The sequence below is a fragment of the Melampsora larici-populina genome (assembly GCF_000204055.1).
Source record: "Melampsora larici-populina 98AG31 unplaced genomic scaffold MELLAscaffold_43, whole genome shotgun sequence".
NCBI classification, from domain to species: Eukaryota; Fungi; Basidiomycota; class Pucciniomycetes; order Pucciniales; family Melampsoraceae; genus Melampsora; species Melampsora laricis-populina.
This window is the reverse complement of record NW_006768807.1, coordinates 548,994-559,080: the sequence shown is the minus strand read 5'-3', so window position 1 is coordinate 559,080 and position 10,087 is coordinate 548,994. Positions and strand designations below refer to the sequence as shown.

Genomic DNA, 10,087 nt, shown 5'->3' with positions numbered 1-10,087 from the left:
GACTGGAGGGTTTGAGGCGTAGGTGAATGTGACGGTTGTGGTGAGTTGGAACGACTGTACATGGCTGTCTCGAGGGTATCCAGCGAACGTATTGTGAACGTATTGCAAACCCAATTCGCGATTGGAGAAAGTTGCGGACTCTGTCACCGCAACTTTCCTCAATCAAGTTTCACACTCATTGATTCCCGCGGTGTGAGTGATCCGAGTCTTGAATCGGGTAACTGAAACTCGATTTGTCCCCGAGTTAGGGTAGACCCGACGTTTGGTTGAAACAGGTCCTTTTGGGTGAGACTGAGTGGCGATCGGCTTGGAGCTGCTTGGAAGTGTACCAATTCACATTTTTTTTTGATTTGTCTATTGAGCTTCAACAGTTAACCAATTCTTTATCTTCGAGTGAGTCTCGCTGGACCCGATGACTTCTTTTCAGTCCAGACCATCAAAAGAAACAATCAACTTGATACGACTCATTCATCGGCTGGAGTCACATTCTCAACGTATTCTCATGCCATCCCTTCAATCTCATCGCGATTCTAAGCCAAACGACGTGGATCCAGAAAGATGGTATTGGGAGCTCAAGAGTCTTGAAACGGTACGGTTCTTGTAATGCTTTCCAGGCTGGGATTGCCCTTACTTATTGTCATCTGCTTCCCAGACCGTCCGACACGCCAAAACAATCCTTGACACCTTGGACTCAAACCCGACCACTTCTCAAACTATCAGGTTCATCCCATCACCCGCGCTTGGAATCCACAATGTGATCACTGATAAATTCTATAAATTTTATTTGCCAGTCAAATCGTGGCTCAAGATCCCAGCACATTGAAACACAGGCTCCGTGTCGTTCAAGATCGCATACAAGCTGCTTTACAGGTTTGTCATTGCTATTCCCAAGCATCTCAAAGATATCTTCAACTGAGATCATTGTGGCCCCGTGTCAGGAATGCCCACCTCCTACGCCACCCTCCACTCCACCGTTTCGATCAAGAATCAAACCTCCAGAGCTACCTTCCCTACCCACATGCCTACCCACTAGCCTTCCCCACCACTCTCCTTCGGACCTGTTAGAGCAGATGGAATCGGACAACCTTATGAGTGAAAGCCCTGAACTCCCTCAGCTGCCACTCAAACAGGAAGTCAATCCACGTCAAGCTCTTCTCGGGACCCCGGCGGGTGGGAACAAGACGACGGAAGCCATCCTTCAACAGCATCGATCGAATGAGGATGAACTGTCACATGAGCTATCCGAAATGGCTGCACAACTCAAGCGCAATGCTCATCACTTTGGCAAGCTATTGGGTGAAGATAGAAATCTGATAGAAAATAATGCGACCTTGCTTGAACGAAACCATGATCAAATGAGACGAGAAGGGGGAAGGTTGGGAGAGGTGACGGTGAAGGGGAGACAGATGACCTGGTTCACAATCTTCGCCGTTGCGGGGGTGATGATAGCATGGTTCATGATGTTCATAATTATTCGATTTTCCTGAGAGAGGCGAGCCGAGTACTCTCTCCTTCATTCTTCTTCAAGCCCGAGGCGAGATGGGCCGTGGATCACAAAACCTTTAGCGAGAAGCCTACTCTTTCAGCGATGGAATGTAAATAATATAATGGAACATGTATACAACTAACTGCAAACCAGGTTTGGTTTGAGTGTTTGCTGAACTGCCTCTACATACATAGCTTGTCAACGATGTGTCAATTTAAAAAGATGTAAAAAGTCCTTGCAACAACGCATTCTGAGTAGAGAGATCACAGGTGAAATTATGGTCAAAACCAGTTTGACCAGCACCATATGTGATGAGTGCCTTATTTTATATTCAGATTGCTTGCAGATTGCCAGAAACTGAAGGGATCAATCCTTCAAAATAAGTAACAAGAGCAGTAAAATCTCATCCAATAAGCAACCGGTATAATTTCCTTCCAATCATAAAACAATCCAAATGTAGTTGTAACAATAGTTTGACAAAGAATCCGGCGTACAAAATGATTACAAAGTGGTCTTGAATGACACAAACAATTCGAATGAAAGGGATTGATGATACGAGTAATGAAAATATAGAAGACAGCACCGACAAGGATGATACGCAAATAATCAAGAAATTCATGAAAGGCCATCAGAATTAAAATGATCAAGAGGAAACAAAGCAAACAGCGGAGAAAAAAAAGTTTGAACGAAATGAGGACAAGAAAATTTCCATTGAATAGGGATTGATGATGCGAGCAATGAAAATATAAAGAGGATAGCACCGACAAAGATGGTACGGAAATAATCAAGAAATTTATTAAAGGTCATCAGAATTAAAATGATCGAAAGAAAGCAAAGCAAACAAGGGAGAAAAAAATGTTTGAACGAAATAAGGACAAGAAAAAATTCCATTGGATAATTCATACAACAGAGATCATGAGCATGTGAATTGAACGATATTCTGAGGGTATTTATACACAGCTCATTTATGGAGGTGACCAATTACACGTGAGCTAATACGGCTACCAGTTTTATACAACCCGCAAGGGACGGTTTCCTGCTTTCACAATCTGCTTCCTCTCCTGAATGGGGGAGCGCATCGAACCAGAACACTTCGGCAGTGTGGTTGTTTCGGTGGTGCTGAAAGGTGATTTGATAGTGGAAGACATCGCTGGCCAAATTGGTAAATGATGCTCAACCAGCTCGTCTTGCTCATCAATGACCACCAAAGAGCCAATAGAAGACCGCCGGTCATTGAAATCGTCATCATCGGCGAGTTGCAATTCATCTTGGTGTGCCATTTCTACCGGCTCGACGTGATGCTCCTCATCTTCGATCTGAGATGGACTGCGGTATTTAACATCATCTGAGCTAGTCGTACTCGAGTGGATAGAGGCGTTCGAGTCTGCTGGCTTTTTTATTGCGCTGATACGAAGCAAGCCTGAAATGATTGAATCCATCTCTTCCTCTGAACTATCTGTGTCTTCATCCGCAGGTGGCTGGAAGCGCTTTAATCTAGTTTCGGTCGGCTCCGCGGGATTTTTGTAGTCAGCGACATACCCGCTAAAGGTTGCATTCGCGGGCTCCTTTCGATCAGAAGTGGTGGAGCAAAGAAGAGGATACAGAGTAGCTGGGTCAATGGGTGATGATGTCTCTCCGTCCGATGATGGTCGCGTGATTGGCGGGGTCGGTATCGCTTTCAAGGGAATGGATTGGGGGCATGAAGATGGAATCGTTATAGTTTTTGTGGTCGCTTCTCGAGCCACGAGTTTCTTCTGCTCTACCGTACATTGGGTTGAGCGTGTGAATTGCAATGTCTCCGCGGACGATGTGATTGAATCAGCCTTTCCTCCTTGCGAACGGGTATAGAGTTCCTCGGAGTGAGTGAAAGCTGTGCAGGAATCAGGTGATCCTTGCACGCTTGCTATACCTTGCTTTGCTTTTTCGGCCAGGAGACCTTTGATTTTTGAGATCCTAAAGTATGGTAATTTTCGGGCTGATGTACTAACGTCGATGCGGACCTTGGACTCAGCGGAATTTCTGGTTGCTGCTGTATCCCAGTGCGATAGCTCTACAAACTCCCTCGATTCAAAGGGATTGATGGACTGGACGGACGTGACAGGACTGCTGGGTACGCTAATCACTGACTTCGAACTACTTAGGCTTGCTTCAGAGAAAAGTGAGGACCGGTACTCGCGTAGAGGCGGCGCAGGATTGGCAGGGATAGAGCCGCAGAATACAGTTCCGTCCGTGTTTTCTTCTTTTGTACGTTTGGATGATGCCCGTTGGATCTCAATGTGCGACGGGGAATGCGATGCACTGGAGGCGGTGGCCAACAAGCAGGACGTAGGTTTCCCGAAGCAAGCACCATGGTCGATTTTTTGCTGGGGTGGGCACGCCGCCAAGCTCTCGATGTAGGGATGGTTTGGGTGACTTCTGTTTGCTTGCACCGATTTGAACGCCGCGTCCATAGCGGTCGTCTGTTTATAGACGACTGAGTCCATTGTATGATCGACCTGCACGTAGCGTTCATCGTGCCATTGCATCGGGAGTGTGAATTGCTTGAACAAATAAGCAACCTTGCTTATAGTGCGTCAAGAACGACAGAAGACTTGCCTCGTGGAATCTGGATGATTCAGCTGAATTGGCTCGCTCGGACGAGAACAAGAACGAAACAATTGTTAATGCTAAGCAAAAAGTGGAGGCTGCCCAAAGTCCAGGTGCCAAAATAGCAAAATCGGTGGACGAAAGGCAAATACTGTCGTTCCCAAAATGCTTGCCACATCGACCATTTTTTAATCGAGCTGGTGGTCCGTGCGCGCTGTCAGAAACAGACAAGAGAAGTGATCACGCAAGAGGAAAAGAACCTCCCTGTCACAAGATTCCATAGCCTTGAAAGAGAGAGAGGGAACCCTCTTTTTGGAAACCCCGACATGAGATTTTTTCCTCTTTTCCTCGCCCTCTTCCTCTTCCCACTCATCATCCACATCATCACTTCATCAATTTCAAGAATCTAAAAATCATTAAGAATGGTACCAAATTTCAAGTCTTTGTGATACGATTTTTGATTTTTGATTATCGTTTCAAAGAGTTTTTAACTTCGCAATAAACACTTAAACGTAAATTCAACATTACGTTTCCAGCCAGACTGTAATGATTTGAAATGTATAAGAAATTGAAATGTAGTTGCGAAGAAAGTTGTAGAGGAATAGAGTTGTATAAACAAATAGTTGTTAAAGATATTTGAATAATGTTGGTATGGAGATAACTATCTACGAAAATAATTAGAAAGTTGTAGTGTATATAAGAACATTGTAATAGCTTAGTAGTTGTTTCCTCATCGAATTATTAACGTAGTTTACATCACTCAAAACTAAATCCAAGTGCCTAATTATTAAGTAACACTTAATAAGACCCTGGACATGAGCCCTTACAGTATAATTCGATCTTTATCTTTTTTCCGCATCTTTTTTTATCTTTCTTTTTTATATTTCTTTATATTTCTTAGCATCATACTTAGTGCTATGTGTTATGTTGGTTCAGATTTATCTTTAATTTTTGTTTTTTCGTTCATACTTAGTTGGTTTATGTGTCATATTATTTTTTTAATTTTTCATATCAGTATTCTCAGATTAATTTTTCGAGTAAATCGGCTTTCTTTAGATCTTATTTTTCGGGTTTTCGGATTATTTTTTAAATTCTATCAAATCTTAATTTTGAACATCGTAGACTGTGGTGTCCCCGTTCTAGTTTGGGGATGCTATTACGTCATAATCGGTGTATCTCGTTTTTCTCCATTTCTCTACGCTATTTTTTCTTTAAAACCTTTTCGATCTTTCGGTCTATCGGCAACTCAATTCAAATCAATAATTCATCATTTTACTTCAATATCACTCAAATCACTTCAGTTCAACTATCAAGTATTATCAACCTGTTTAGTAGTTCTTCTGATAATGTCTCTACCTCGTCGAAACACTGCTTCTAATGCTGAAGGCATTGCTCATGAAGGTCTTTATGTTCTCTCTAATGAGGAGCATTTGTTTGTGACTCGTTATTTAGAGCCTCGCTTAACCTCTTTCAATACTTCAGTAAATAATGTGATTCATGAGCGTTTTGAAACTCATAATAGTGAAGCAGAAGAGAAGGTTGATAGGGTCATAAATGAACGAATTGATGCTCGGAACTCTGAGGCTTCAGAAAAGATTGATGATCTTATAAAAACTCACATCATTTCAGCCAAAGAAGAAATTTTAAATCATATACGTTCTGAATTTAATATGAAGTTTAATGCTGCTGTTTCCATTTCTACTTTTGAATCAGAATTACGTTCAAAGGTGGATGAAGGCTTGAATCGCGTAAAATCTGATCTTTTGTCTACTTTAAATCATCGTTTCTCAACTTTATCATCACCCGTCAACGCTTCTGTCAACGCTATTGCTCCTGTGGAACCTCCTTCAATTCCTGGTTTATTCTTTGAAGGGGACTCTAGGAAAGTCATCGGTTTTATTACAACTGTTCGAGATTATCTTGTGTCGACGGCCTCTTGTTTTTCCAACGAAGATCGCAAAATCGTATGGGTGGCTCGTCATTTTCCTCTGGCTTCAAGCTCTCATGATTGGTGGTTAAGTCTTCTTCGATTGAATGATCGAAAGAATGGAGCTCGGGATGATTTTTCGGCGGTGTCTCCTCCTTTTGAGATTGACCAGTTGAAATCCTTATCTGCTTTTTTTAAATCCATTTTTGATAAATTCGGTGATAAGTTTGCAGAAGACACTTTGTTTGTGGAGCTTCAAAATTTAATGGTAGCTTCCCACCAAAGGCACAACGTGGTAAGGCATTTCTATCGTCACCAAAAGGGTAAGAGACGAGTAGGTGCACATGTAACATGACATACACGACAGAGGCGGGTAGGTCAAAGAGTCAGAGAGTGAAACGAAAATTTTCATTACACTCTCTAGAAATCCTTTCCTGCACCTTTAGTCGTAGATCTTGTTTATCCAAGCTCTTCAAACTAGTTAAACTTGATTTAACAATTTTTCGCAATTTTTCACATCAAATTATAATCTCTTGAATCAATTCACTTTAGAAACGCAAAAAAAAAAAAAAAAAAAAATAGAACTCATTCACTGTCCCCTTCTAAAAACTCAATCAAACAAACAACAGTCCAGAATACAACCAGACTACCACTAGAAGCAGACTAGAATGGACAGCGAAGAGTTTCAAAAGCAAATTGACGAGGCTCTACGAAAGGATGAAGAGATAGGAAAAGGAAAAGGAGTAGAAGGAGCAGGAGAAGAGGCGAATGACGGAAGAGAAGGGAAAGAGAGTGAAAGAGAAACAGAAGGTCAGGCTAGGGAGGAAGAACTAGACAATAATCTGGCCCCAACAGTAGAAGAAAACGTACCCAAGCAGATCACCACTAGGCAGTCCAAAAGGAAAACGGCCCCACCTCCTCCATTCCCACCCCCAAGACCAAGTACGTCGAAAGCAATCGGCACTATACGGATTAAGAAAACGAAATTAGCAGAAGAAACGATCGTGAACAAACCAAAACAAATCACCAAACCTCCCACCAACAAACCAGCACCTGTCAAACCGGCACCACGAACGCAATCAAGACCGATCCAACAACAACCCGCTGAACAAAACCTTCTAGAGACCAATCAACAAATCGACTCGTCAGAAGAAGAAGACGACGAAGAGAACCAAGGTACGAACGGTGGAGGGATGTGGTCCGGTGCATACCAGACCAAGAACCGCCAACAACGGATGACAGTTGGCGGGATAACCTTGGGCGATGCAGACGAACGTTAGTAGAATAACACCACTTCATCACCCCAAACCCCCCCCCTCCCCTGTCTCTCTTCTTTCAAACAAACCCCCAGGGGAATTCTTCCAGAAAGGAAATGCCTCTACGGAGAAGAAAAGACAAAAAAAAAAAAAGAAAACCCAAATGCTCTACGCAAACCAAGGGAAGGGAAGACATCAGTCAATGATCTTACACAGACAACCCATTCAAATTCTCAAAAAAAAAAAAAGAGAAAGCAAAAGGAACTAACCTAAAGCGCACTTTTGACAAACTACTTTTGGTAGAAAACCCAATCGAGGAACCAGTCTCAACTGAACCATCGTTCGACGATAGCATCGCTATGCGCCTAGACAAAGAGATTGGTGCGGCATTCACAGCCGGAAACCGGGTGCTCTATGACCGCCTAACTAAGCAGAAAGAAGCCTGGTCGTCCTTCGTCGAGAAGAAAACGAACCCCACCACCAAATCATCAGAGAAAACCTCCAAATCTGCGGTGATGAAAACCATGAAAGTCCAGAAAGGCGAAGTGATTTCAGATCATCTCAACGCGCTCTCGCCTTATTGGGACCAAGCCATGAAGGATTTTGGACGATACATACCACTCTCGATCTTTGATCCCTCGTGGTTGAGACAAGACATCGCGTTCATATCCAACAAATCGTCACGAGCAAAAACGAAAGACGTAGAATCAAACACCTACAACGGATCTCCGATCCCGAGTGAATGGAGGACCACTGTAGCCCAGTGGCACCGTCAGAAAGAACTCTTCCTACAATACCTAGAGCGTTATAGACAAACCAAAGTCTTACCAGTGATGAAACGACACTTCGAAAACGTTCTAGAAATCCAAAACGAACAAGACGGTTGCTGGGTGTTAGCCTTTCGATATGATATGATGATGCGTCAGACTTACATGGTGTTTAAAGTAGGACCGGAGGGTACTGAAATGGCTGATATCGGCGTGAGAAACCCAAGGATTTACCGCTTAGCAGAACGCGACACTATTCGGTACAACGATGACATGTACCTCGACAATCCTTACGCAATCACGGGTGCCAAGTCCTTCATCGACCCCTTCGATGGGTCCAACTGGGCAGGTAGACCAACGAGATGGGACGACCCAAGTCGAACCGACTCAAAAGAAGATCGTCTAGAACAGGCAAAACCAACCCAGTCAACCAGATCAGCACTCTGGTCCCAAGCTCGACATGAACCACATGAAAATCAAAACGCTTACCCGTCAACCCCTCAGGCATATCACCAGTACCACCTAACCCAACACTCAAACCCCCAACCGTACTTTCAGCAACAACACGTTGAACAATCAGGAGTGAGAGTGAATCCTAACTTCAAAGGGAAGAAGGAAAATTTTATAGTGAATTATAAGAAAGACAACGGTAGAGGAGGTAGAGGCGCGAGGAGAGGAGGCGGCAATAATTGGGGGAGAGTGCAAGGCAGTGGTGAGAGTGTAGGCCCAATCGCGTCAGGTTCCCAGGGAACGCGCACGAATACGCCAACTGAGGGAAGCCAAAAGACGTGAGTATGATCTATAAATAGATAAAACACTCTGCAATAAATCCGTGTTTCAAACCAGCGCCCCATGTCCCAATGTGAGAGTGAAGAGTGAGAACTGACATATGCCCTCGTTGCTATGGAAAGGCCCCTACAAATCACAGAGCGGAGTGATGAAATGCCAGGGAGAGCCCAGATTCATGACCTCGAGAGACCTGAACCCGAACGACACAGAGCAGAACCTACAAGTAGGTGGCCGACCAAGGCAGAATGCGAATTAAATATCGACGAATGGGAAGCCCTTATGATTGAATGCAACCTGATGGACGAGTGGGGTGATGTGTTAGTGAGCTTGAGAGAAGGCTTTGACCAGGGTATACCCGAACATACAGTAGAAGACCTACCATGGTTTACACCCCCAAACCAGGCATCAGCACTCCTGGTGAAAGACAAAATCGAGCAAACGATCCCACGGGAGAAAGCAGAAAGCAAGTTGTATGGCCCTTTCACGCATCAAGAAGTGGAGCAACACTTCGGATTCTTCCGCTCAAGCCCAATGGGCAGTGTCACGAACAACGACGGGACTTTCAGAATGATCAATAACTTGTCGTATCCAAAACGTGGTACCACACCAGTAAGTGAAAATGCGGAACAAGAGACTCGTGAAGAAAAATACTGACACACACACAATTGACAGTCGGTTAACTCCTTTGTCGACAAAGATGAGTTCATCACGACGTGGGATGATTTCAAGATCCTAGCAGACTTCCTGAGGAAAGCCGATAAGAAATGGCAATTAGCTCTATTTGACTGGCTCAAAGCATACAGGCAGATACCAACTCACCCATCACAATGGAGGTATCTCCTCATTCTAGACTTCCTCAACAGACTCTGGGTTGACACGAGGGTTGGTTTTGGAGGCGTAGCCGGTTGTGGCACCTTTGGAAGGGCGGCCGACGTTTGGAAAGAAATCATGCAAACAATACTCGGTATCCCCAAGATATTCCGCTGGGTCGACGATAATCTCATCGTAAAGGAATTGGGATCAAACATCAGTATGGACTCGGTACTCCAACTCAGTGCAGGAATGGGAGTGAAAACGAACATGACGAAATACGCCGACTTTGCCGACGAGCAAAAATACCTAGGTTTTATATGGAACGGTAGGGAAAAGACGGTCAGACTCCCACTCGAGAAGCTCGAAACCAGGATAAAACAAGTAAAAGCCTTACTTGATGGAGAGAAGTGGAAGAAGAAACCGGTCGAAAAACTTGTAGGCCAACTCTGCCACATAACATACA

General features: G+C 43.9%; 4 protein-coding genes across 4 annotated transcripts in view; 3 read left to right on the top strand and 1 right to left on the bottom strand.

Annotated features, from left to right (window-relative positions):
• Positions 1–269: 269 nt before the first annotated feature.
• On the top strand, positions 270–1,712 carry MELLADRAFT_75503 (uncharacterized protein; the record flags this gene model as incomplete). Its single annotated transcript, XM_007414455.1, has 4 exons — positions 270–589; positions 653–720; positions 792–870; positions 939–1,712. 4 exons carry the CDS (start codon positions 413–415, stop codon positions 1,485–1,487), a joined length of 873 nt encoding a protein of 290 aa, XP_007414517.1.
• A 784-nt stretch (positions 1,713–2,496) lies between these two features.
• Positions 2,497–4,011, bottom strand: MELLADRAFT_110342 (uncharacterized protein; the record flags this gene model as incomplete). The annotated part of the gene is made up of 1 exon (XM_007414415.1): positions 2,497–4,011. The coding sequence occupies one exon, from the start codon at positions 4,009–4,011 to the stop codon at positions 2,497–2,499; it is 1,515 nt and encodes a 504-aa protein (XP_007414477.1).
• A 1,407-nt stretch (positions 4,012–5,418) lies between these two features.
• On the top strand, positions 5,419–7,279 carry MELLADRAFT_110341 (uncharacterized protein; the record flags this gene model as incomplete). The annotated part of the gene is made up of 2 exons (XM_007414456.1): positions 5,419–5,820; positions 6,656–7,279. The coding sequence occupies 2 exons, from the start codon at positions 5,419–5,421 to the stop codon at positions 7,277–7,279; spliced, it is 1,026 nt and encodes a 341-aa protein (XP_007414518.1).
• An 809-nt stretch (positions 7,280–8,088) lies between these two features.
• Positions 8,089–10,087, top strand: part of MELLADRAFT_110340 (uncharacterized protein) — a gene marked incomplete at both ends in the record, with an annotated part of 5,237 nt that continues 3,238 nt past the window's right edge. The window contains one exon of the mRNA XM_007414457.1: positions 8,089–8,371. Coding sequence (XP_007414519.1) covers positions 8,089–8,371 — 283 coding nt within the window. The remainder of the gene's footprint in view (positions 8,372–10,087) is intronic.